The sequence below is a fragment of the Vombatus ursinus genome, unplaced genomic scaffold (genome assembly GCF_900497805.2).
Source record: "Vombatus ursinus unplaced genomic scaffold, bare-nosed wombat genome assembly UNPS02014794.1, whole genome shotgun sequence".
NCBI lineage: Eukaryota > Metazoa > Chordata > Mammalia > Diprotodontia > Vombatidae > Vombatus > Vombatus ursinus.
This window is the reverse complement of record NW_020954572.1, coordinates 18,171,235-18,199,004: the sequence shown is the minus strand read 5'-3', so window position 1 is coordinate 18,199,004 and position 27,770 is coordinate 18,171,235. Positions and strand designations below refer to the sequence as shown.

The following is a 27,770-nucleotide window of genomic DNA, read 5'->3' as shown; positions in this document are numbered from 1 at the left end:
GCAGCAAAGAGGGTGGGGAGATGATGCGGGGGAAATGGGTACAGTTACCAGGATAGGCTGGGAAGGAGGAATGATGGATGGAAACAGGGGAGGAAATAGCTTAGAGAAGAGCCTGAAGACTTTGCAAATGGAATGGAAGCATTAAGGTCCGATAAGCTTTCACCCTGACTCCTTAGAGCATTTCCCTAAATGTGAGACAGAGAAAGGACCACGGGGAGACAGAGACTAGAGGAGGGTAGTTTAGCGACCAAGACACCAAGAATTCAGAGAAAGACCTAGAGGGAGGAAGACAGGGAGTGATCCAACCCCACCCTCCATTAACATCAGAAAACTTGTGTCATTTTTAAGTGGATGGAAAGAATACATCTTAATGCGTAACTTATGTGAATCATCGACTTAAGGTAAAAGAAGTTTGAGAAGGGGAGTGGGTAGAGAGCTGATATGAAGTTAGGGTGTCTCAGGTTCAAATCTCTCCTCTTGGTAGGTGCTGGGCAAATCACCTAACCTCTCAGTGCTCTCAGGCAACTCTCTAAGGCTATTGTTGCAGATGAGTGGTGGATCTCCATTAGTGAAGAGAGTTTCCAGACTAAGAATTCTACTTTTGTGATCTTGGGCAAGTTAGTTAAGCTCCCTGGGCCTCAGTTTCCCCATTTGTAAAATGAGGAGATTTTACTAGGTGACCTCTGAGGTCTCTTCCAGCTCTAGGTCCATGACTTTGTGATTAAATCACAGGTCCAGACAGACCCCCTGCGCAAAAAAAAAAAAAAAAAAAAAAAAATTGATTTGGGTTTGGCTTCCCCAGGAATTCTCAGAGAGGGCACAGCAGCAGATCAGATCAGAGGTTCCTTTCTTCACACCCAGTAACTGGAGAATGATGAATCCGGAGGGACTGCAGAACATTTCCTCGGCCACACTTGTCTCAGACTTCACAGGGTGTCCCTATGCCCCATCAAATGAAAAACCTTAAGCCCCTGCTTTAAGATGGGCCTTATTTCCCTTCGCTCCTTAGTTCAGCTACAGGTTCAGGACTAGATGAAGCTTCATGAAGTTATGTGCTTGATTCCCTCTCACTGCCTCCCCACTTCCCAGTGTTCCCTTGGCTCTGTCCCTCTTCCTCTCCATCCTTCTCGGCCTCCCTCCCCTCCAGCCTCTTTGTCTCTTGCTCCTTCTGGGACGTGGGGAGTGCTCCCTTGAACCTACCAAGGGTAGAGCAGATGGTGGGGGAAGAGATAGTCATCTCCTGCTTCTTTGTATGGCCCCCCCCCACCCCATGCTTAGCAGAAAATTCTGTGCATATTAAAGTTCAGTAAATGTCTTAATTGACAGAGTTGGAGAGAATCCCATGCTGGCAGAGCTGGGGGTGAGGGGAGAGGTTGTTTTCTCCTGCTTCTTTATGGTCCCTAGTCTCCCCCCCAGATTCCTTTCCCTCAGTATCTTCCCGAAGTGAAGTGAGTGGAATATAGTGAGGGTGAGGAAAGAGTTAAGACTCTAGTGCCTCGTCATGGATCCAGCCCCCCATCCCCGCCCTGATCCCGCCTACCTCCCCCCAACCAGCCAAGCCCTCCCCCCCCAAAGTGCTGCAGACTCTTCCCTATCGCTGCTGGTTGGGGCCGAAGCCACCCGCCTCCATGAGGGCCCCCCTCCCACACCCCAGGGTAGGAGCTGGACTGGAGGAGGGGAGGGGAGGGGAAGGCTAAGGATGGGGGAACGGTGGGCACAGGAGGAAAGGCAAAAGAGGAGCTGGGGAGTGGGCGAGGGGGGACAAGGTGGGGATAAATAATTTGGGACTCTGGAGCCTAGGGGTGGGGTAGCAGACAGGCCCAAGGATGGTCAGAAGAAGGAGGAATGCAAGGGCGGGAGGCCAGGGAGGACCAGGACTGGGGCAGGGACCAGCCCAGTTTGTGTCTGTGACAGTCCTGATATAGACCGGGTGGAGCTGTAGGGCTCTGAGGCTGAGGATGTTGCATGATGATCCTAATATCTAAGCCAGGACCCTCACTCCCTGCGCCTCCCCCTCCCCCCACCCCATCCCTTAGCAGCCTGGGATGACACAGACATGGAGGGCAGAATCTTTGGTGTAAAGGGAGGGGATTTTTGAGGGGTGGGGGGGCCAAGGCTGGTATGGAGAATATGCCTTAGTGGGAGGGTCCCTGAGCCTCAGCTGCCAGATTTCCCAGCTGCTTGGGGAGATGGGGGGGGGGGGGCAAGGAGGGAATAGAAATGACACTGCAATGGGCATCTGATGGGAGGGAATACTGTGGGGGTATTGGGGGGTAACTGGGGGATGGGGTCATTGAAACGTGGCAGGAGCGTCCTCCAGGACAGGCTAGTTTGCAGCCGTTATCCTTTCCTGTCAGTGAATGTCAGTCCCAGGCATCTAGAAACCCCTATCACTTGCACCCCCTGAGGCCCTGCCCCTTGACTGGCTGGAACCATGGCTGAGATTGGGAGCTTCACCCTCACCATCAGCCATCCTTACTCTCCCAGCCTGAGCCTTTGAGGTTTCCAGGCCAATCCTTTCCTGTGGTGTCCTTGCAGCCCCCTCCTCATCTTTGCTTTTCATTCCCAAAGTAAGGGTCCGTGCTTTGAGGGGCACACTCTGTTCCTGCTTCTCCCACACACTCCTACCCCTCACCCCACCCGCCTTGCAGAGACAGCCAAGAAAATGACTTGTCATGGTGTGGGGGGGAGGGGGGAGGAGAGAGAGGAGGAGCTGAACACACACAGACACACACACACACACACACACACACACACACACATACATAGACACTGCGGCACACTGCAGCTGCTGGAGCCATCCCCCACACACACCCGGCCTTACTGCGGAACCACCTGCTTCCTCCACTGCCCTGGCTCGGCACCCCACCCCCACCTCCCACCCAGAAAAGTGCCCCGATATCCCTGAGCAAGGGAAGCTGTTAGGGAGCCTTTCCTAAGGGAAGAGGAAGAATGGGGTAAGGTCCTATACCCTTGGCCCCTCACTCCAGTGAAGGGAATTAAGGGAAAAGGGGAGAGAGATCAGGACCTTATGGGGGTATGGGGGCAAGGAGGAAGATAAACCATATATTTGGTAACTGGCACTCTGAGCATGATGGAGACAGAATTGGGAGGGAGGGGGTTTTAGTTACAGGGGGCTGGACTGAACTCCGAGAAGACCATCAGAATAAAGGAGAAGGGGAGGGGTGTTTCAGATTGATTTCTTAGGGCCAAATAGGAATCCTGAAGTGTGATGCCAATCAGTTTGTTTGGTTTTTACATTTTTAGTTGGAATGTATGACTTTTGGAGTATGGGAGTAATGGGAGGGGGGCTCAGGCTCTTTCCATCAAGATAAGTTATGGATGACCCCTTATATCTCCCAACCCAGCCCCAGTCTAGCCTTTTACTCCCAGACCAGCTGAATAGACCCCCCTAAGTCCCCTTTCTCCTTTTAAGATTCTTTACTTCTAAATCATATTGGATTTTCTACCCCCTCCACATCTCTGGATTTCCTACTCTTCCCTTCCTTCAGTTTGGTCTTGATATTGATATTCCTCTTCTACATTCTTTCCAAATTACATCTTATGGTTTGGGGTCAGATGCATCTTTCTCAGAAATGCCTTTATTGAAATCACCCTGGCCTGGCAAGTTAGAGAGGGAGGGCATGAAGGACCCAGGACTGAGAATTACCAGTTAGAGGCTAGGCTTCCACCTTCGTATCCCCTCCCAACCTAGACCCATGATAACTCCTCTACTACCCTGAAATATATGATTAAAAGGCTAAGGGTAAACACAGGGGGTGCTAGCTCTCTATTCATCTGCCTGACTCACCACCTGATTTTTATACCCTATGCATTGATTTCTTGCTAAGATTCCAAGAAATGAGATAGAATGTGAATCTGGAAGTGGGGATGGGGGGAGAGGGGAACTGGAGCATTTCCTTTCTCTCCTCAGTTCCTTGGGTAGCTATCCAACCCTTCTCTGCATACTCTGCTTTCTGTGCCTGGACACAGGGAACATAGCTAGGGGAGAGGCAGAAGTGGGAAAAGGGAATCACAGAATCATAAAATTTTGGAACTAAAAGAAGCTTTAGAGATAATCTAGTTCCTGTCCCCCCATTTTGCAGATGAGAAGACTGCATCCAGAGGTTAAATGACTTTTCCAAGGTCATACTGCTATTTTAATGGCAGAACCAGCACTTAAACTCAGGTTTCCTAATTCCTAGTCCAGAGAATTTTTCTATTTACTACAATGCCTTCTCAGACCACTCCCTGCCAGGATTCTCAGGGAGGTTTTATTAAACTGGGACTCTTAGGGGTTTCAGAAAGTGATATGGTTCAGGAAAGCGCTGAGATTCTGCCTGGTGCTTGATATGTGTTGGGATTTGGGGTGTCCAGTATGCCCACAGAACAGAGTAAGAGAGTACAGCCATCTTTCTATTTATGAACTGTCAAACTTAGGGATCTATTATATACTATGGACTTCTCTGAGCCTTTCTAAAAAGAATACTGGAAGTGGAGTAGGGATGGGGAGAGGTAGGGAAAGCCCTGGACGCTGCTCAGAAGAGACCATCTACCCATTCCTAGCCCCATTGAAGGTATGAAAGTCCATGGGAGGATATGGGAGGGAAGCCGAGTGAGGATCATGGTCTTGGGGGACCTCCCAGCTGGGCCCCCTACCCCCAGGCAGCACCAGGAGCACAGGGCTCGAGTTGGACAAAGGCTCCTTGTCAACCAGGCAGTCAGAGGCAGGAGTCCCAGTAGACAAAGCACTGGGGTGGGAGGGTAGAGGGGGAGGACTGGGAGTATTCCTGGGTAACTAGAGGAGAAAGCAGATAACCAGTTTCGAGGAGAGGCAGGGTAGCAGTCCCTGAAAAGGGTAGGAATGATTTTTTAAAAATAGTAATAGCTAGCATTTATATAATACCTACTATGTGCCAAGCACTGTGTTGAACAGCTCTCTCAGTTTCTTCATCTGTAAAATGGGGATGATAATAGCACCAACCACCCAGGGTTGTTTCGAAGATCAAGTGATAAAATAATTGTAGAACCCTTAGTACAGTGCCTGGCACATAGTGAGCACTATGCAAATGTTAGATTTTTTAAAAATGTGTGTCAAATATTGAGCCCTTTGCAAATATATTATCTCATTTAATCCTCACAACAACCCTGGGAGATAAATCCTATTATTATCTGTAATTTACAGTTAAAGAAACTGAGTCAGTATTTGGTAAATGTCTGAGGCCGGATTTTAACTCAGGTCCTCCTAACTCCAGGCCCAGTGCTCTAACCACTACACCACCTTGCTGCTTCTAGGAGAGGAAGGGCCAGCTACGGAGGCTCAGCCTACTGTACTCTTGATCTAGCCAGCCGTTTTTCCTCCCCAAATTCTCATGTTCCCTAGTATCCCATTCCTTCCCGCCTTGCCATCCCAACCTCCATCATGCTTTCATCAAGTCAAGTATTTATCTTTTCATTTAATCATTCCTACAGTCCCACCTTATTCTGTCCCTCCTCCATTTCAAAAATGCCTCTCTCTCTATCACAGGCCAACGGACCCTTTGTCATCAAAGTGAGACCCTCGAGACAGTCATCTTGGTAAACCCCAATGCAGGGAGCATCAGCTCTGAGGTGAGGCAGTGGCCCAGTGCTTTTCCTTCTTAACACTAAGATACCTTCTCCCCCTGCTTCCTACCACATGGCTAAGAGTCACCACACTTGACCCCCAATTCTCCCTTTCCCACCGTCTCTGGGTCCCCCTTCCAGAGGTACCGTACCAATACCAGACTCAATCCAAAGTATATATACATAAAGGGAACTAGGGCATCACCCTACAGGACTGAATAAGATGAAAAGTACAGTTGTCTTTTTGTCTATTTCTTACCTCTTTCTAGGTTTACTCCCTCCTTAGCAGTGCATCAGCTCACAAGCTGTTGATCTTGAGTGGACAGAGTTCAGAGCCTGGTGGGGACCTCATCCTACAGAGTGGCACCTACTCCTACCAGAATTTTGCCCAGGTCCTTCACAATCCAGAGGTGAGCTTCATTTTGGAGTTTTGGAGAAGGGAACCTAAAAGCAGGCAATCACTAGGGGACTGGGGACTGGGGACTGGGGACTGAGAAGGAAGGAGGGCCATGGAAGACATTGAAAGGTTCTTATGTTAGAGCCCTCAGCCTTGGGAAGAATAGGGGTGGTGACCCTGGTCAGAGGTGGAACTCAACACCAGGTGAAAGGTAGGTCAGCTCCAATGACCTTGACTGGGTTTTTATCCTGTTCCTTTAGGTTGCACAACTGCTCAGCAACAGAGACCCCAGTGTTCAAGCCTCCCTCACTGTGTCGTGCCTGGGCGAGGGTGATTGGAGCCGCCTGGGCCAATATAGCTCCCAGGAAACCTTGCACCTTCGGCTAAACCCAGAACCCACGTTGCCCACCATGGATGGTGTGGCTGAGTTTGCAGAATATGTCTCTGAGACTGTGGATGTGCCATCTCCCTTTGACCTTCTGGAGCCCCCTACTTCTGGAGGCTTCCTCAAGCTTTCCAAGCCTTGTTGCTACATCTTCCCTGGCGGTCGTGGGGACTCTGCTCTCTTTGCTGTCAATGGTTTCAACATCCTAGTGGATGGTGGCTCCGACCGCAAATCCTGCTTCTGGAAGCTGGTGAGGCACCTTGATCGCATCGACTCAGTCCTGCTCACTCACATCGGTGCGGATAACCTGCCTGGCATCAACGGGCTGCTGCAGCGCAAGGTGGCAGAGCAGGAGGAGGAACAGTCCCAAGGCTCCAGCAGCTACAGCGACTGGGTCAAGAATCTCATCTCCCCGGAGCTTGGGGTGGTCTTCTTTAACGTCCCCGACAAGCTGCGCCTGCCCGATGCTGCCCGAAAAGCCAAGCGGAGCATCGAGGAGGCCTGCCTGACCCTACAGCACCTGAACCGTCTGGGCATCCAAGCAGAGCCGCTGTACCGGGTGGTTAGCAACACCATCGAGCCACTGACTCTCTTCCACAAAATGGGTGTGGGCCGGCTGGATATGTACGTCCTCAATCCTGTCAAGGACAGCAAGGAGATGCAGTTCCTCATGCAAAAGTGGGCAGGCAACAGCAAGGCCAAGACTGGTATCGTGCTGGCCAATGGGAAAGAGGGTGAGATTTCAGTGCCCTACCTCACTTCTATCACTGCCCTGGTGGTCTGGCTACCAGCCAGTCCCACAGAGAAGATCGTACGGGTGCTTTTCCCTGGGAATGCCCCCCAGAACAAGATCCTAGAGGGGCTGGAGAAGCTTCGTCACTTGGACTTCCTCCGCTATCCTGTGGCCACACAGAAAGACCTGGCCTCTGGGTCTCTACCGGCTAACCTGAAACCCAGTAAGATCAAACAGAGGGCCGACAGCAGAGAGAGCCTCAAAGCATCTGCCAAGCCGGCTGTGGGTAAGCTGGCCAAACGGGAAGAGGTGCCTGAAGAAGGGGCAAAGGAGGCCCGGTCAGAGCTGGCCAAGGAGCTAGCCAAGAGCGAAAAGCGGGCAAAGGAGCCCCCAGAGAAACCGCCAGAGAAGGCGGCCAAGACTGAGAGGGTCCGAACTGAGTCCAGTGAAGCGATGAAGGCTGAGAAGAGGAAGCTGATCAAAGATAAGACTGGGAAGAAGCACCTGAAGGAGAAGGTGTCAAAACTGGAAGAGAAAAAGGACAAGGAGAAGAAAGAGATCAAGAAGGAGAGGAAGGAGATCAAGAAGGAGGAGGGGAAGAGGGAAGAGAAAAAGGATGCTAAGAAGGAGGATAAGAAGAAAGATACTAAGCCAGAACCCAAGAAATTTTCTAAGCCAGACCTGAAACCCTTTACTCCTGAGGTAAGAAAGACACTGTACAAAGCTAAGGTCCCAGGCAGGGCCAAGACAGAAAAGAGTCGGGTAGTCCGTGAGAAGGAGGTCTCCCTTGAACCCCGGACACCTCCAGCCCAGAAGGAGGTGGCACCACCGCCGGTAGTCACTGCGCCAAGAGAGCTGGTCTTATCCTCACCAGAAGACCTCACCCGGGACTTTGAGGAGATGAAGCGTGAAGAGAGAGTTTTGCTAGAGCAAAAGGACAGCGACCTGGAAGTGAGACCGCAGCCTCCTGAAACTAGGGAAGAAGGACTTCCCAGCACAGCCGATCTGGATATTGTGCCTCCTGGCCCAGGCCTGGATCAGGACGAGGCTCTGAAGGGAGAGAAAGAGGTTGTTGCCCCAGAAACCCCCGAAGTTCCCGCCTACAAGGTCGGGAGCCCTGGTTCTGAGGCCAAAGAAGAGGAGGGTGAAGATGCTGGGGAGGTCCAGGGTGGGCAGCAAAGGGAAGCTGAGAGGTTTCTAGAGGGAAAAGAGGCCAGAGAAGAGAGTGAACCAGAGGCAAAGGAGGATGTGATTGAAAAAGCTGAGCTGGAAGAGATGGAAGAAGTACATCCGTCAGAGGGAGAGGAGGAAGAACAGGAGGAGGAGACGAAGGCTGAGGGTTTCTACCAAAAGCACCAGATGCAGGAATCATTGAAGGTCACCTCACAGGGCAAGGAGGCTCTTGGGGGTCGGGACCTGGGACCACAGGGTAAGGCCCCTGAGAAGGAGACATCATCGTTCCTCAGCAGCCTAGCTACTCCTGCAGGAGCCACAGAGCATGTCTCATATATACAGGATGAAACCATCCCTGGCTACTCAGAAACAGAGCAGACCATCTCAGACGAGGAGATTCATGACGAGCCTGAGGAGCGCCCCGCCCCACCCAGGTTTCCTCCAGGTACCTATGACCTCTCCGGGCCTGATGCTCCCAGCTCCTTTGAGACTAGCCAGCCCATTGATAGTACTGTACCTTCCACCCCTGCCAAGGGCTATGGGCCCCCAGAAACAGAACTCCTCACTTACCCTCCCAACATGGTGGCTGCCCCCTTGGCTGAAGAGGAACATGTGTCCTCAGCCACCTCTATCACCGAGTGTGACAAGCTATCTTCCTTTGCCACATCAGTGGCTGAAGACCAGTCAGTAGCCTCACTCACAGCTCCCCAGACCGAAGAGACAGGCAAGAGTTCCTTGCTGCTGGACACAGTCACTAGTATCCCTTCATCTCGCACTGAAGCTACTCAGGGCCTAGACTATGTACCATCTGCTGGTACTATCTCTCCCACCTCCTCCCTGGAGGAAGACAAAGGCTTCAAGTCTCCACCCTATGAGGATTTCCCAGTGCCCAGTGAGACTGAGAAGAAGGGAGAAGTCCCAGGAAGAGGCCTGCCTGGAGAGGGAGCTGCAGAAGAGGAGGAGGGAGATGAGACACCTAATGTGGAGCTATCAGAAAAACTGCAGGATCACTACGGATCACCACTCTTTGACACTCCTGGATCCACTCTCCACTCAGGGGAACCCATCCTTGGGGAGCCAGAGGAACGCTGCTTCAGTCCTGATGACAGTACGGTCAAGATGGCATCACCACCCCCCTCAGGCCCACCCAGTGCTGCCCACACACCATTCCACCAGTCCCCAGTGGAGGATAAGTCTGAGCCTCAGGACTTTGATGAAGCAGTTTCCTGGGGAGAGGCTGGACGTACACCGGGAGTTGGCAAGGAAGACAGTTCTAAGGAAAAGCCCAGATCAGAAACTGTGGAAAGAGAACCAGAAAAGGAGAAGGAGCATACGCCAATACTCACGAGCCCTCAAACCCAAGAAACAACTGTGAGAGGAATCCCAGAGATTCCAGAACAGGACAAAGCTGCTGTCTTAGAGACTGTGAAGGCTCCAGAGAGCCCAGCCCTGATTCCTAGTGCAGAGACCCTTCCTAAAGGCCTAGAGGCTTCACTCCAAGAGGCAGACAGGATCCAAAGGGCTGAACCACCACAGGTTTCTAGCAGAATTCCCTCACCAGAAGATGCTGAGTCTGTCTCAATACCCAAGGCAATCTCTGCCAGCAAAGAACCTGCTTCACAGTCTCCTCAGGGCTTAGCAGCACATGACCTACCCAAGGACCATTGGCCAGAAGTCTCCCCTGAGGATACCAGGTCACTTTCTCTCTCTGAAGAGAGTCCTAGCAAGGAGACTTCTCTAGATATCTCCTCCAAGCAACTGTCACCAGACAGTCTAGGTACTCTCCAGTTTGGGGATTTGACCCAAGAAAAGGAGGAGAGAGTGCCTCAAGCCCTGGCTGAGCATGCCACTCATCACCTGGCCCCTGCATCTGACCATCCAGCCATGGGGCTTCCTGTCACGGAAACATCCCCAACACACACTGTTCAGACCCATGTCACCGAAAACAGCCCCATCAGAGAGGCATCTGCCAGTCACTCCTCTCCCACTGAGGTATTGAGAGACTTGAAGCTTTCTCCTGGATTGACCCCAGGCCCTGAGCAGGATGATCTGATCTTGGACAGCTCTCTCACTAAAGGCCCTAAGCCCCCTCAGAGCCCAGCTGTGAAAGACACAGCCCCAGGGTGGGAGGGTGAGGCCCCAGGGCAGGACATTAAGGCCCTGGAGCAGAAGACAAGTTCCCCAGAACCAAAGGATGAGGCTCTGGAGCAGTACGAGACCTTTGAAGAGAAGGGCAAGTTATTGGAGGAAAAGGATAGGACCCTGGTAGAAAAGAGCAGGGACCTGGAGAAGGGCAAATCCCTAGAAGAGAACAAGGCCCTGGAGAAGAACCGGGAACTGGAGGAGTATGAGGCCCAGGAAAAGGACAAGGCCCAAGCAGAGGCCCTGAAAGAGAAGGACAGACTCCAAGAAGGGGAGGACACAGCTGTGGAAGGGGACAGGGACTTAGAGCAAAAGATCCCAATGAGGGAGGACGCAACCACAAAAGAAAAAGGCGAGGTCCTCGAGGACAAAGCCCCAACGCAGCAGGATAAATCACCAGACGAGGCCCCAGAGCAGGTAAAAACACAGGAAGAAAATAGGATCCTAGCAGAAAAAGACAAGGCCCTGGAGCAGAAAGAAAAGACCTCAGAGGACAAAACCCTAGAGAAGACCACGGCCTCCATCTGGGAATACAAGTCCCAAGAGCAGGAGGAGAAATGCTGGAGGGAACGGGAAGACGTGAGCAGAGAATGGCAGGGCCCGGCCCCAACCAGGGAGGCTGCTGCTGGGGAACAAAGAGAGACTGCTCCAAGGTGGGAAGACAGGGCCCCTGAGCAAGACAGGTACTGGCAAGAACCAGAGGACAGGGCAGCAGAAGAGGAAACATACTGGAGGGAGTTGAGTTGTGAGAGAAAGGTCTGGTTCCCACATGAACTGGACAGGGCCCCAGGCCCAGGGGCCCGACCCCGGTACAGCGAAGAACGGGAGAGCACCTTCCTCGATGAGGGACCGGATGATGACCAAGAGGTGCTCCCCCTGGATCACGCACCCAGGAGCCCCTGGATCCCAGACTATAAGAGTTTCCAGGAGCCGTCACCACAGGGTGAACTGGAGATGGAGCATTGGCTCTCAGAGTCCCCTACTGGACTTCCACCAAAGAAGGAGAGGGTAACTCGTTCCCCCTTTGAGATCATTTCCCCTCCAGCTTCCCCACCTGAGCTGGCTGGGCAGATGGCTTGCTCAGTTCTGGATCATGCTGCTGCTCCTTCAGTCCTCGGCCAAGAGACCCCCAGCCCAGAGCCCAAACCCAAACCCACTACACAGAAAGAGCCTACTACACCTTCGTGGCTGGCTGAGATCCCGCCATGGGTCCCCAAGGACAGGCCGCTCCCCCCAGCACCTCAGTCCCCTGCTCCAGTACCCCCCACACCTGCCCCAGAGCCACTCCCTCCTGCCCCTTTCTCCTGGGGTATGGCTGAGTATGATAGCGTGGTGGCTGCAGTGCAGGAGGGAGCAGCTGAGTTGGAAGGAGGGCCGTATTCACCCCTAGGAAAAGACTACCGAAAGGCTGAAGGAGAGGGAGAGAGTGGAAAGGAGGATGAGACTTCCGACCGAGGCCCTCAAAGCTCAGAGGTTCCCGAGCGCTCCAAAGCCAAGGAGCCTGAACAGACAGAGCCGGAGCAGAGGGAGCCCACACCCTACCCCGAGGAGAGGAGCTTTCAGTATGCGGATATCTATGAGCAGGTGCTTCTCTCTGGCTTCAGTTCCGCTTGTCCAACCAGGGAGCCCCCACTGGGTGCAGTGGGGGACTGGCCCCCGCGAATCTCAGCCAAGGAAGAGGCAGCTGGCCGGCACACCCCTGCAGAAAAAGAGCTGTCATCTCCAGCCTCTCCTAAGGACCGAAGTACAGACATAGCCTTCCACTACGCAGCGTTTCCTGGACAGGGTGCACTGAGGCAGGAAATCGAGCAAGAGCAGGGTCCCATCCCCCCAGCTGTGCCTCCCTGTGCTGCTGCTCCAAGCAAAGCCCTTAGTCCCCTTCCTGACGGAAACATCCTGAGCTGCGGACCAGAAGGGGTAACCCTATCCCCAAAAGAGTCAGGTGGAGGGCAGGCAGAATGTTGGGATGAACAGGCCAGCGACTCTGAGCTGGAGAAGGGGGCCCGGGAGCCACCAGAGAAGGAAGCCCGGCCCTTAAGTCCCCCATCCCCCACCCCTGCTGAACCTTCTATTCCCAAGGCTGGCTCTGAAGTGCCTGCTAGTGCTTCCTCTGGCTCACCCCCCGCCCCAGCTCGGCCTAGCCTGGACTTTCCTGCCTCAGCCTTTGGTTTCTCCTCATTGCAGCCGTCCGCCCCGCAGCTGCCCTCCCCGGCTGAGCCTCGATCTGCACCCTGTGGCTCCCTTGCCTTCTCTGGGGATCGTGCGCTAGCTCTCACCCCAGGACCCCCAACAAGGGCACGGCATGATGAGTACCTGGAGGTGACCAAGGCTCCTAGCCTAGACTCCTCACTACCCCAGCTTCCATCCCCCACCTCTCCCGGGGCTCCTCTCCTGTCCAGTTTGCCCCGGCCTGCCTCACCTGCTCTTTCGGAGGGCTCCTCATCTGAGGCCACCACTCCCGTCATCACCAGTGTGGCTGAGAGCTTCCCTCTGAGCTTGGCAGCTGGGGAGATGGAAGCAGGAGCAGAACCAGAAGGCAGAAGCCTCTGGGACCTAACCACACTGAGCCCAGCCCCTCCAGCCACACTGAGCCCTGCCCCTGCCCCCGGCACACCTGGGGACATGGATGATGGTACCCTGCCCTGCCGCCTGGAGTGCTCGGGAGCAGCCGCCAAGGTCCTGGGATCCTGCTCAAGCCCATCCAGGGACTGTGCAGCTAATGGCCCTACTGAGGCCAGCCCCAGTCCCCCAGGGCTCCCCACAGCCAAAGAAGTTGAAGAGAAAGCTGAGCTTCGCCCAGACTGGGAATGTGGAGGCTGGCCTGAAGGAGCAGAGAAGTGCACCCGGCCAGCCACCCTGTTATCTCCAGAGCGGCCCTTGTGTCCAGGAGGATCTGCAAGGAGCCAGCCCAGCAGTGCCTCCCCTGAGCCAGAATCTGGGCCTCAAGGATGTGCTGCTGAGTCGTGGCCCTGCTGTGGAGAGTTGTCCCCATCTTTTCTCAACCCTTCCCTGCCCAGGTCCATTGATGATAGCGATCTTTCCACTGAAGAGGCACGGTTAGTTGGGCGAGGGGGACGGCGCAGGGTGGGGGGGCCAGGAGGCGTTGGGGGACCAGGCCCTGTGGCTGATGAGACACCTCCCACTTCTGCTAGTGACTCGGGCTCCTCACAGTCAGACTCAGATGTCCCCCCAGAGACTGAGGAGTGTCCCTCCATCACAGCTGAGGCAGCACTGGACTCAGACGAAGATGGTGACTTCCTACCCGTGGACAAAGCAGGGGGAGTCAGTGGGGCACACCATCCCCGGCCTGTCCATGACCCACCCCCAGCTCCCCAACCTGACCCCCACCCACCCCCTCCACGCCCTGACGTGTGCATGGCTGACCCAGAGGGTCTAAGTACAGAAGCGGGGCGGGCTGACCGGCTTCGGGAAAAGGAGAAGGAAAAGGGGCGGAGTGGGCGAAGGGCCCTAGGCAGGGCCAAGCCAGCCTCCCCTGCCAGGCGACTGGATCTTCGGGGCAAACGCTCTCCCACTCCTGGGAAGGGCCCCGTCGAACGCACCTCCCGAGTCCCACCTCGGCCCCGTGCCACCGCAGGCCAGGTACCACCTGAAGAAAAGGACGGACACAACATTCTGACCAAAGGACTGGTCAATGGGCTCAAGACTGGTTCAAGTAAGTAGCAAAAACAAAAGGAAGAGAGTTTGATTTAGGATAGGATATGGAAGGTTGGTGCCTGAAAGAAGGTGGTGGTAGAGCAAAAGTGGAGAGTTGGTGGGAAGCAGCAAGAGGTGGGTCCTGTTTTTGCTCCCCTTTATTATAACCAAGGATTCTGACATTTCTTTATCTATAGCTGCCATGGGCCAGAAGGGTGGCTCTGGCCCTCCAGTGTATGTGGACCTTGCTTACATCCCTAATCACTGCAGTGGCAAAACCGCTGACCTTGACTTCTTCCGCCGTGTGCGGGCAGCTTACTATGTGGTCAGTGGGAATGACCCCGCCAATGGAGAGCCAAGCAGGGCCGTCTTGGATGCACTGCTGGAGGGCAAAGCACAGTGGGGAGAGAATCTGCAGGTGAGTAGAAGCAGGAGCTGGCAAAGAGGGGCAAACCCTAGTTGTGCCCAACTCTGTCCGAAGCAGAGATAGAACATAATCTGAATCTTTCTGTGGACTTTTGTGGGGGAAAACCCACTGGATTTGGGAGGCTACAAAGATCAGTAAGACTTACTAACTTTCCCCATCCTTTCACCTATATCCATTCTTAGAAATTATGCTATCCTGTTCTTACTTCTCCTTGGCACGTTTCTTCTCCCAACCTTATCCCCATTCAGGTAACTTTGATCCCTACCCATGACACAGAAGTGACCCGTGAATGGTATCAGCAGACACATGAGCAGCAGCAACAGCTGAATGTCCTTGTCCTGGCCAGCAGCAGCACGGTGGTCATGCAGGATGAGTCCTTCCCGGCCTGCAAGATCGAGTTCTGAAGGGACCACTTTCCCCTCCCTTTCATACCCCTTTCCCCAGCTTTCCCAGAGAATGGCTGAGGCTGAGTCCTTTGGGAGTGGGGGGCTATGGAGGCTGAATGGGGCAAGATGCTTGGGTTCTGGGGGCTGTGTTGAGTGGGAGGCATCATTCCTTCCTCCCCACCCCACCCCCCCATACACAATGTCTCCTTTCCCTTTATCCACAGGCCTGAGAGAGGTCTCAGAACCAAAGGATTTCCCCAGAACCAAAGGGAGCAGGGAGGTGGGGTAGGCACAAAATGGGGACAGGGGAAGGTCACTTGCTGCCTGGCAACCTCGGAATAACTCACTTTCTTCCAGTACTGTCAAAGGCTGGAGTATAGGGGTGGGAATAAGTACAGGACCCAGGGTTCTCATGGAGAGCTCTGTCTTCTAGCATGGAGGAAGACCACTCCCCACTCCTGGGGGGCCTCCCTATCCCAAAAGTATTTATTTTGCATCCCAGGATTTCCAATTATAATTTATTATATGACCTGGGGACATGATAATTAAATGAGGAGTCCATTAAATGCCCAGAGCTACAACCCTGTCTCCCACCCTCCAATTGTGGCAGGAGTTGGGGGTGTCTTGCTGCTACCCTGCCCCCAGGATTCCTTTACATCTGAATGTCTCAATCCAAAACTTGAAGCTCTTTTGACCAATGGGCCAAACTGGGGAAGAGGGGAGGTTCTACTTTCCCCTATCAGCCTCTGCCCCTCATTGGTAGGCAGCAAAGGCAGGGATCTTGCCTCTAATCTCATTCATATGCCAAGGGCTTAATGCCCAGGCCAGGCCAGTTGGGCAGCAGAGGGGATGAGGGAGGAACCAGACCAGCCCAATCCCAGAGCTTATCCAAGCCCCCGGACTCCATGGCATATTCCCTCCCATGCTACTGCCCAAACCTTTCCTGCTTGGCTTCTATGCATGTGGCCATCTATGCTGGCCTGGTGTGTAATGGGTGAAAATACGCCACTGCTTGAACCCTAACATTTGACACCCCAACATTGTGCAATACCCCCAACATTCCCAATACCCTACTGCCATCCTGTCGCTAAGATCGGGATACCTATTTCCTCCCTAGCCCAGAGTTCCCAGAAATTAGAGCTGGGAGGTGGAAGCCATAGCAGAGGAAGAGTGGGATGGGGGAGGGGGGGAGTGCAGGGGAGGAGGTGGAACTAAACTGCAGCTCATCCCTGCAGGATCAAAATGGCTGAACATGGCACCTGAGAGAAAGGGACCCCCCCCCCCAGAAAGTCCATGTGTTGCCCTGCCAGTCTGCTGCCAGATTGTGAGGCCCAGACCCTGACACAGCTGGTTGAATGGGCTCAGCTCCTATCCTGAAGGGAAGAAACCAAAAGCAGTTACTTTCCTTGTTCCTTCCCTTGCTGCTCTGTTCTTCATCCCTGCCCAACCTTCCTTCCCCTGGCCCCCCACACACTCATCTTCCCACTGTTGTAAAGGAGCCACCTCGAACATTAACAATAAACCAACTTTGTGGCAGTTACCACCTGGGTGGCCAGGCTCTTGTTGATTTCACACATTGCTTGGCCCATGGACCCCAGTTTCTCCCTCTCTGCTCCTCCCACTGCTGCCCCTTCTCCCAAGGGGTCTTAGATCTCGTATGATTCACCACAGCTTCAAAGGAGGGTGGCCAGAAGCCTCCAAAAGACCTTAATGTATTAAGGGAGGGATGGGATGTCCTTGTGCCCCACAGGGACACTGTGCTGGTTTCTGAAAACAGGTAGAAAAGCTTAAGCACAGAAAACAAGAGTTTATGAGTAGGAAGAAACAGTAACAATTTAGGGAGGATTCCTGAGAAAGGGATTTAGAGTCCAAGGGAAGCAGGGACTGATAGTTAATAACCAATTAGGATTATAGACTAATTGTAGGGTCCCCCACTGTCTACAAGATCCAGAATCTCCTAGGGTTCAGATACCACCATGAAAATTCACACCTATAGAGCAGACTACGGGAAAGTGGGGAGCTGGGTAGGGTCCCAGTGAAGCTGTGATTGTATGGGCCTGCTATAAGTGGTCAGGTTGCAAGGGGTGGGGAGAGAGAAGCTGAAACTATAGGGACTCTCACTATCTTGGGAATAGTATCTACACTTGGATTGAAAGAGGAGGCAAAAAACGGCATAGCCTCTCCCCAAAATGTTCCTTGAAGATTCACAGCCAAGTTCAGGGATGGTGATCCAGAGGAGGGTGACTCCACAAATCTAGTAAGAAACTGTAAGATGGGGCAGCTAGGTGGCGCAATGGATAGAGCACCGGCCCTGAAGTCAGGAAGACCTGAGTTCAAATCCAGCCTCAGACCAAACACTTGACACGTACTAGCTGTGTGACCTTGGGCAAGTCACTTAACCCCAACTGCCTTATTAAAAAAAAAAATGTGTGAGAAACCCAGGCTTCTAGTAACTCAGATAGCTATACCCTCCTTCCCTGACCCCCACTCCACTGGTCAAACTTCTCAAAGCTTCCCCAGGTGAGCTGGTCCACAGAGATCTCCTAGAATAGTTGGCCTCCATTTGCTTTTTACTGCATTCCTATCCAAATGCATTAGTTATCAACAATACTGAATCTTATACCAGTTACCACTCACCCAGCTATGCCTGGTATCATGCTCACACTTAGACCAGCACACCACTAAAGTCATTATTTCATATTTATTGAGCACTCACAATGTTCCTGCCCTCACCCAACCCAAATGACTGTATCTCCCTTCCCACCCTTCCCTCCCCCCACCATCTTTGGGAAAAGCTTCACAATCACACCTGGCCCTACGGACATGGAGAAGCAAGGACAAACCTCACAGGGACCCTGGAGTGCTTGGTCCCTAGTGGGCCCAGCCCTGGCCTCACTACAGAAATACATATATATACATATACATATATATATACATATATATATGCATATATATATAGACACACACACACATACACACACATATATATATATTAAATCTTTGCTCCTGTCTATACAATAGTGATCTCTTCTAATTGCTTAAAATAAAACCTGATTCTCTCCACTATAGACTCTCTCCCCACACTAAGCCAAGATACCCCTCAGCAGTTGGCCAAGGGTCCCCTGAAGGCAAGATACCCCTAAAGCAGCTTTAAGTGGTTACTCTTAAATCTTTACAGCAGTTTGATACCCATCCTATGCCAGAGCTGTTGTTCAGGTGGATAGGAGGGGGGCACTTGGGGATAATATGGGAACATCTATAGCCCAATTTCAGTATCAGTGGCCACCCAGGATGGTTAATTGGGGAATGGGATCCTCTTTCCCTCTCCCAATTTGATTGGCCATCCTAAACCTGCCCAGAGAACACTGGGTAGACCTCTTGAATGCCCATGGGGCCCAAGGGACCTTGGGAGGTTTTTCACCCTTTCCTAGGGCATTAGCCAGAATGCAGAGCCCTCATCTTGGATCCCTTCTCTTATCCTTGCTGGTCCTTAATTGTCTTTAGCAACAAAAGGACATTTCATTCAACTCTCAGTTACCTGGAACCCTCTGGCCTATTCTAAGGAGCTGAGGACACTAATTAGGCAACCAGAACCAAGGGACCCTTAGCAGAGTTGGCTCCACCCCAGCCCAGCTCTTGCCCTAATAATATACCTCTTAATGAGGAGAGAGGTTGCTTCCTCAGAGCCCTCTGGTTGGAGCCAAGGCCTGTCACTAGTAGGTGAGGTGGCCAGCAAAACTGCTGCTGGTTCAAATGACTGGTGCAATGTGACCACTAATGGAAGAGTGCTTAGTCATGTGGTGCTGGTGGGAAGGGAGACTGCTGGTTGAAGGTCAGGGATTGGTCTAAAGGATCTGGGTCACTAGACGGGTGCTGGTCTTGAAGAACATTCTTTCCAAATAGCTGATTGACCTTAGTACCCTCCTGGGTCAGCTGGTCAACCTCTCCAAGACTGTCTTGAGACAGTAAGTCAGTTTTTTCAGAAGCCTCCTGTGGCAGCTGATCAACTTCCTTACTACCCTCTTGGGTTGACTGGTCAACCTCCTCATCAGCCTGCTGAGTGTACTGGTCAACCTCCTTATCAGCTTCTTGGCTTGGCTGGTCAACCTCCTCACTAGCCTCTTGGCTTGGTTGGTCAACCTCCTCACCAGCCGCCTGGCTTGGCTGGTCAGCCTCCTCGCCAGCCTCCTGGCTTAGCTGGTCAGCCTCCTCGCCAGCCACCTGGCTTGGCTGCTCAACCTCCTCAGGAATCTTCTGGGACATGAAGCCAACTTTAGGGGCTTCCTTTGAAAGTGGATCAACATTCACAGTAATCTCTTGAGAGGGCTGATCAACTTCGATAGGGCCCTCTGGAGACAGCTGATTGACCTCAGAGGCTCCCTGAGTCACCTGTTCAACTTTCATGAGAACCACTTGGGATGCCTGGTCTACCCCTTCAGGTAGGGCTTCCTGTAACAGCTGGCCACTCTCTGCAGGCATTTCCTGAGATGGCTGGATGATTTTAGAGGGCCCTTTTCCCATCTCTGTGGTCTCCTTGCCCCCATCCTCAGGGATCTCCTGAGGCTGCCCATGACTTTGATGTTCCTCACTCACTTGAGAACTCAGGTTTGGACGGTCACTGAAGCCAAAATGGGAGCCACCATCTACTGAAGTAGGGGAAGAGGGACCAGCACTAGATACAGTGCTGGAGGGACCACTGCTATCTGTAAAGCAAAGCAAAGGGACTTAGTCAGGATAGCCAGAGGACTATGCACCACCCTCTATATGTAGCTAGAACTGCCAGACTGGGCCGGAGCCAGTCTTGTTCTAATTTATCAGAAATAATATTTGGTATGTTTGTCTTTTATTGTCCTATTAAATTGTAACCTCAATGAGAGCAAGGACCACGTTTTATTTTTAACTCCATAGCTCTCCTAAGGGCCTAGCATAGTGCACTCAACACAGTAGGCACTACATAAATGTTTCTTAAATATCTTGGTTAAGGAATGAAATGAGTCAGAGATGAGTTAAGAATATATAATTTTCAGGGGCCTGGCACCATAGAAACCTTCAAAAGAGAAGGGAGCAAGGCAGGTACAAGATCATCATGAGACACCCTAAAGCTTAGAGTGGGAATGTTTAAGGCCATATAGGAAAGTGCCTTCAAATGAGACAATATTTGTAAAGCACTCAGCACAGTGCCCAGTACATAAACACTTGATAAATGCTTGTTCCCTTCCTCCCCTGGCTCCATCCCCCCCAATCCTGGATGAACTTGCAAAGCTTGGGGCAGCTGCAGTGTGGAAATGTGTCATAAGCGAGGAATGGAGGTAGGGGCTGGGGGTCCCCATCTTTACACAATGTGTAAAGATACATACACATGTACACGTATGTACATAGAAATATGTGCACATATATACATGTGTTTATGATCATATATAATTCATATATGAAATCACTCATATCAGAGAGAATAGAGATAAAAACAGCAACTGAAGGTTTAAAAAGTACTTTTCTCAAAACAATCTTATAATACAAGGAAACATATTTTAGGAGAGACTCTCCACTTTTCAGATCTGGCAGCACTGCCAACCCAAATCTGCCCTGAGTTTGGATTCTGAGGATCTTGTTTGAACATCCACCCTCTCTCTTGCACAAGAATGGAATGAAGTGAGAAAGAGGAACTGAGCCTGGGAATCAGAAGTATACTGCACCAGCCATGCCAATCTGTTATTAGATTTTACTTATTCTGGGCTAAGAAATCCACATGCAAAGAAAGGGATTAAAAAAAGAAAACTTGGCCAGTGACTTGTGTTAGGTTGAATTCTGATCTGAGATGATGTTGGAATACTGTAACTGTTTTGGATATCTTTAAATTTCCCTTGGTGAGGGGAGGGGAAAGTTAGCTAAAGTAAAATGGGTGGAGAACTACAGCCCAAAACTGCTCAAATAACTAGTCAAGTCAGACTAACTTCATTTCCATTTATTAGGGTTAGTGGATCAGGAGAATGCTAAAGACATGCACCTGGATTTCAGCAAAGCTTTTGAGGAAGTCATTTGCACTCCTCATGGACAAGATTGAGAGATGTACACTTAGGCAGACTGATAACTAGCTGAGTTATTAGACCCAGAGAGTATTAATTAATGTCCTGATGCCAACTTCGGAAGTTTGGAGGAGTCTTAAGTGGAGTGCCCCAGGGATCTGTTCTTGATACTACTCTACTCAATATTTTTTAATTGGTGACTTGGGTAAAAGCATACTTTATCAGATTTACAGATAACACCAAGCTGCTGGTGGGGGAATAGTAAACACAATGAATGACTGAGCCTAGCTCCAAAAAGACATTAAAAGGCTAGAACATTTGGATAAATCTACTAAAAAGAAAAGGAACCAAGAGCAGTTTGTGTCAGCAGAAGTGAGAAGTTGGGGGGTTGGGAGCTGCTGTCCCTTGACCAATGAGATAGGATGAACTATCCCAGATCAAGGACGGGGTTTGGAAGCCCCTCCTCTAGGGGAATCTATTACACTGGAACCTGTTACTTCATCCTGAGTCACTGCAACAATGATAAAAGCCTCCACTGCCAGAGTGGAGATGCTATGGCTTAACCAAGGTAAAAGTCCCACTCAGGAGCTGAATTTGGGGGCCTCTTCTCATCCCTGGCAATCTAATCTACCTTGAGTCATTACAACAATACTACAGGTTTTTACTACCAAACCCAACCAAATGGAGGCTTCCACTAATAGGAAAACTTCTGCCCCAACCTCTACTCCTCCTTGGACTCTATCATTGGACCCCTCCCCACCCCCAAGCTTGGTTTGGGGGCCTTCTTGTCCTTGACCAATGCCCCACTTGGGAGATTGCCCCTACTCAAATATGTGTCATCATGGCAAAACTACAGCCCTCCATTCAGGATCGGGGTGGGGGGACCCCTTCATTAACACCAAAACTTTTGTTCTAACACCAACTCTTCCTTTCCCTATCAGTGATTCTGGGAGAGTAAGGCTAGAACTCCTATGCCTCTCAGGGACTGGATTTGGAAACCACCTCATTGTGGAGGCTGTGTCTGCCCTGTCCTATATCAATACAACCCAGCAAACAAAATAAAAAAAACAACAAAAAAAGAGGGGGCAGTTAGGTGGCACAGTGGATAGAGCACCAGCCCTGGAGTCAAGAGGACTTGAGTTCAAATCCGGCCTCAGACACATGATACTCACTAGCTGTGTGACCCGGGACAAGTCACTTAACCCCAATTGCCTTGCCAAAAACAAAAACAAAAACAAAAAAAACCCCACAACCCTGCAGACCTTCCTTACCAATATATGCCCAGAAAAAAAAGCAATAATGCCTTTATCCCACCCTCCCTACAACCCCCAATAACCATTAAGAACCTGAACAAACCTCCTGCCACCAGGATTCTACCAGGGATCAGAGTCAGACACTGAGCTTGAAATCAGGACTTTGTCTATGGCTCAGACAGCAAGTCTGACCAGAAGTCATTCACATATTTCCTGTGCAGGGATGCAATATGCAATGTCCCCTGCCACTTTAGAATGAGGCAAAGGAACTGGCAGTGAAAATAAATTCGGTCATGCTCCTGAACAGCCAATCACCAGATATGCAGAGACCAGACCCAGAAACCCAATTCGATATCCTGTATTCCCTGGTGCTTGAGGAAAAAAAACCCAAAAACCGATATTGCCCTCTGTCTTCATGCACTTGCAAGCAGAAGCCCTAGCCCAATGGTATTTCCCTATCTAATGATTAGCAAATTCCTACTTTCCCCTTTCAGCATCACTAGCTGCCTAGGCAAAAACAAACAAATGAAAAAAACCCTTCAAGTGTTACCAGTCTCTACTCTCTCATTTCCATCCACTTGAGCACCATCTCTCTTGATTCTCTATCAAGCTCTGCCCAGTCCCTTCCATCATGCCCTCTGAACTCTCATCCTGGTGTTAACAAAACTGCCTTCATCTTTTACCTCTTCTTCTTATATCCTTTCCTTCTTCTTGCACTCACAGATACCTACCACTCTCTCCAATACTAGGGACACTTGATCCCCCTGACCCACTGAGCCATTATCACTTAACATTCCCACCTTTGAGATTCACTCCATACTATCTATATCACGCTCTCAGGATCCTTGTTGCAGTCTTCTATGCATCCTAGGTCATTCTTTCTCAATGATGTTAGCACCTGGGTCACAGTATTCCCATATACCCTATTCCCTACACTTGTACTCAGGGACTTCAACATACAAGTAAATGCCCCCTGGCTTCTCAGTTCATCAATTTCAACTCTCATAACCTGTACCTTTCTTCCAACTCAACCACACAGCTAGGTGGTGCAGTAGATAGAAAGCTGGAGTCAGGAAGACCTGAGTTCAAATGTGATCTTAGATACTTACTAGCCATATGACCCTAGGCAAGTCACCTAACCTCTGTCTGCCTCAGTTTCCTCAAACTGTAAAATGAGGATAATAACAGCCCCTGCCTCCCAGGGTTATTGTGAAAATCAAATGAGATATTCTAAAGTACTAGCACAGTGCCTGACACATAATACATGTTTAATAAATACTTCTTGGGGGAGCTAGGTGGCTCAATGGATAGAGCACTGGCCCTGGAGTCAGGAGGACCTGAGTTCAAATCCAGCCTCAGACACATAACACTCACTAGCTGTGTGACTCTGGGCAAGTCACTTAACCCCAATTGCCTCACCAAAAAAAAAAAAAAAAAAAAGAAATACTTCTCCCAAGAACTATGGAGTTTGAATGCAGATCGAAGCATACTATTTGCTCTTTTTTCCTTCTATTTTGTCTCTTCTTTCTTGGAGTTCCTCCTATTGGTTCTAATTCTTCTTTACAACATGACTACTGTGAAAATATGTTTAATAGGAATGTATATGTAGAGCCTATATCAGATTGCACGCCATCTTGGGGAGGAAGATGGGGAGGGAGGAGAAAATTTAAAACTCAAAAGCTTATGGAAGAAAAATAGCTTATGGAAGTGATTGTTGAAAACTAAAAATAAATTAAGAAAAAAAAAGAAAAAAAAAGAAAAAAACAAAAAACAAATACTTCTCCCTTCCCTCATCCCCTACCAAGGATAGCAATACCCTTGATCTCACCCATAACTCATTATTGCTGCACTTCGCACTATCCATAACTTTGAAATTCCTCTCTTGGATCACAACCACCTAACTTTCTATCACTCCTTTAGCCTTTCTTCTAAATGTATTCTTAGACCTCACCACAACCTGCAGTCTCTCCACCCCTCTCTGCTATCCCAGGATACTACCCCTACTCTGGCCTCATTTTCCTCCCTCTGCAGTTTAATCCAGTAGTGAGCCAGTTCATTTATACATTGTCCTCTACCCTGCAATATCTTGACCATTTGTCACATCTCATGCCTTACCAAGTCCTACACCCTCCATCCCACCATATACTTTCCTTGTTCTCACTTATATGATGTGTAAATGCCACTGGAGGAAGTAACACAATTATGCCAACTGGGTTCACTATAAATTTATTATCTAATACCAACTGAGCCTTCACTCCTGGATAGTAATTCTTATTTGGAATATACTCTGTGTGTGTGTGTGTGTGTGTGTGTGTGTGTGTGTGTGTGTGTGTGTGTGTGTGTGTACATGTATACATGTGAAAAGCTTTGAATACTAGAGGATTTTATATTTGATCCTGGAGGTTATAAGGGAGTTACTGAGTGGGGTGGGGTGGGGTGGGATGGAGTGGGTTTGTGACATAGTCAGACCTCTGTTTAGGAACATCACTGTGACAGTCCTTTCTCCCAAACCCGACCCTCTTAGTTGAGAACCTTATCTTATATTTTACTGAAAAAAATGAGGCCATTCACTGATAACTCTTTCTTCTTCTCTTCTTCACATTACCCAGATGCTTTTGACCTCCAATGTCTCCTTCACTCCAATCTCATATGAAGAGGTGGCCCTTTGCCTTGCTAAGGTCAACCGCTCTATATGCACAAGTGATCCCATTCTGTCCCATTTTCTCCAACAATTTGAACCCTCTCTCATAGCCACTCTCCCAGTCTGCTAGTTACTTTCCTACTACTTACAGACAAGACCACATCTCCCCATCCTCAAAAAAACCCTCACTTCCCTCCCCCCAATCACTCTCCTGTCTTTTGTGGCTGAACTCCTTGAGAAGGCCACCTACAACAGGCACCTCCACTTTCTTCCCTTTGACTCTTAACTCTCTACAGTCTGGCTTCCAGTCTCATCATTCAACTGAAACTGCTCTCTCCAAAGTTACTTATGAGCTTCTAATCTAATGGCCTTTTTTCACTCTGCATCCTTCTTGACCTCTCTGCAGCCTTTGACACTGTTGATCACCCTCCTCTTGATACTCTCTTCTCTCTAGGTTTTGGGTACACTATTCCCTCCTGGTTCTCCTCTTAAACTATCTGAGGACCCCTTCTCAGTCTCTGTTGCTGGACCTTCATCCAGATCATACCTATTAACAGTAGACCTATTAACAGGAGGACTCTGTGCTGGGCTTTCTTTTCCTTTCCCTCTTAGACTACTTCAATTGGCACTCTCGTCAGCTCCCACAGATTCAATTCTATGCTAATGATTTTCAAATTAACTTATTCAGCCCTAATTTCTCTGTTGATCTCCAGTCTCATATCTCTAACTGCCTACTGAACATCTCAAACTGAGCATGTCCAAAACTGAAGTCATAATCTTTTCTCTAAAACCTTTCCCTCTTCCAAACTTCCCTATTACTGTTCAGGGTACCACCAGTCCCCCAGGCTCACATCCTTGATTCTCTCTCAACTCCCATATCCCATCTATTTCCAAGGTCATAATATCTTTTATATATGCCCCCTTCTCTTCTTTGACACTGCCACCATCCTGGTGCAGGTTCTCATCACCTCATGCATAGACTACTGAAATTGTCTGCTGGTTGATCTCACTGCCACAAGCCTCTCCCTACTTTAGTGCATCCTCCATTCAACTGTCAAACTGACTTCTGTCCTCTTCCTAAAAAGCAGCTCTGACCAGATCATCACCCCTCCCCACTCAATAAACTCCAGTGGCTCCACATTACCTCCGGAATCAAATATAAAAGTTCAAAACCCTTCATAACCTGGCCCTCCCCTGCTACCTCTCTAGTTGTCTCACACTTTATATCCCACCAAATACTCTGCAATCCACTCATACTTCTGTTCCTCAAACAAAACATGTCATCTCCCCATTCGAGGCATCCATGGGGCTGTTCCCCATGGAACCTGGAATATTCTCCCTCTTCATCTCTGCCTCTTGGCTTCTCTGACTTCCCTTAAGTCTCAGGTGAAATCCCACCTACAGGAAGCCTTTCCCAATCCCCCTTAATTCTAGCGCCTTCTCTCTATTGATTATTTTCAATTTATCCTGTATATAGCTTGTCTGTACATAGTTGTTTAAGGGTCATTAGACTGTGAGCTCCTTGAGAGCTGGGACTGTCTTTTACCTTTGTTTGTATCCCCAGAGCTTAGCACAATGCCTGGAACACAGTAGGTGCTTAATACATTTTTACTGACTATGTGTGTTTATGTGTATATAAATGATAGACAGTAAAGCATAGCAAATAGAAAACTAACTTCAAAATCAGGAATTCATGAATTCAGATCCTATCTTTGACACATACTATTTGTGTGACTTTGGACAAATCACTTAACCTCTTAGTGCTCTCAGCAACTCTCTAAGACTAAGTTGTAGAGACACTGAGGACTGACAGACTTGATGCAGACTTCCTCGTTTGGAAGTTCCCTATGGTGACAAAATCACAGGTCTGGCCATATATCCAGTGTATCCCAGAGCCTAGTCCAGTTTTAAATTATGAAGGTTAAAAGCTATGCTAAAGAGCAGCTAGGTGGCACAGTGGATAAAGCACCAGCCCTGAAGTCAGGAGGACCTGAGTTCAAATCCGGCCTCAGACCAAACTTGATTCTAGCTGTGTGACCCTGGCAAGTCACTTAACCCCAATTGCCTAAAAAAAAAAAAAAAAGCTATGCTAAGACTTCTGGGATGCCCTTTATGCATTTACATATGCCTCACCATGGTATAGCAGTAATCTTTGGTTCTTAAAGGGTACTAAGGAAGCACAAGCACTGGCATGCTCTACTAAGATGGAAAGGCCTTGAATATGTGCCCCATGACATTCTGCCTGCTGTTTTTATTTTTATCTTAGCTAAATATGGAGAAGCTCATCATGACTAGGTTGGCTGCTAGGTGTGGAATTCTCAGGCCATGGCAACCCAAGAAACAAAGAAAAATACAAAATGGCTTTCAGTCTTGTGTGTGCCTACAATACCACCCCCCATCCTTAGCTGCTTCTACTGTGATACTAGCAAAATGGTAGAAGAGGAGGAAGAAAGTGCTAAGAATCACACAAGTTTCAGACTGTTAACATTAACTTAGCTATTGATACTCTAAATGTGAAATCCTTGTTCAATGGCCAAAGAATAGATTTTTTTTTTTACTGGAGGAATGAACTATATCAATGATGGCATTCTTTCTCTAGATGAAATGAGAAAATAGAAGAAAGCCACAGCTAACTAGAAGGGAGAGAATAGTATCTCTTTGAAAAGACAAATGAAAGAGTTTGCAAATTTGGTTTCATTGTAAGCCCACGGACAATAAGACATTTGGTGATCTCACTTTGATCGCACATCTCATGATGAACATAAACAAAGAGATTAACGTAAAAATAATTACTGATTATGCATCAATATCTATTGCTGAGCATGAAGTTAAAAAAAGTTCTTTGAATAATTCAATAACATCCTCCAAACCAAGTCAATATGTACGTGGATACTCTGTGACATCAAGGCAAAAGCAGACATAGGAGACAATGGCAAAAAACGTTAGAAAGTA

The 27,770-nt window shown here is 49.7% G+C and overlaps 2 protein-coding genes across 7 annotated transcripts in view; one reads left to right on the top strand and one right to left on the bottom strand.

Annotated features, from left to right (window-relative positions):
• The first annotated feature begins 1,592 nt into the window (after nucleotides 1-1,592).
• Nucleotides 1,593-16,441, top strand: MAP1A (microtubule associated protein 1A). Of its 2 annotated transcripts, XM_027869959.1 has the most exons (6): nucleotides 1,593-1,655; nucleotides 5,528-5,610; nucleotides 5,874-6,014; nucleotides 6,262-14,107; nucleotides 14,286-14,506; nucleotides 14,764-16,441. In XM_027869959.1, the coding sequence occupies exons 4-6, from the start codon at nucleotides 6,412-6,414 to the stop codon at nucleotides 14,917-14,919; spliced, it is 8,073 nt and encodes a 2,690-aa protein (XP_027725760.1). In that variant the 5' UTR covers nucleotides 1,593-1,655; nucleotides 5,528-5,610; nucleotides 5,874-6,014; nucleotides 6,262-6,411; the 3' UTR covers nucleotides 14,920-16,441. The 2 variants fall into 2 exon arrangements, with proteins under 2 accessions (XP_027725760.1, XP_027725759.1); XM_027869958.1 differs by lacking the exon at nucleotides 1,593-1,655 and having other exon boundaries at nucleotides 5,224-13,490; nucleotides 13,587-14,107.
• Nucleotides 16,442-17,679: 1,238 nt separating this feature from the next.
• The window catches only part of PPIP5K1 (diphosphoinositol pentakisphosphate kinase 1), a 43,166-nt gene continuing 33,075 nt past the window's right edge, over nucleotides 17,680-27,770 (bottom strand). For all 5 annotated transcript variants that reach the window (XM_027869960.1, XM_027869962.1, XM_027869961.1 and 2 more), the window contains one exon: nucleotides 17,680-19,604. In XM_027869960.1, coding sequence (XP_027725761.1) covers nucleotides 18,691-19,604 — 914 coding nt within the window. In that variant the 3' untranslated portion in view covers nucleotides 17,680-18,690. The remainder of the gene's footprint in view (nucleotides 19,605-27,770) is intronic.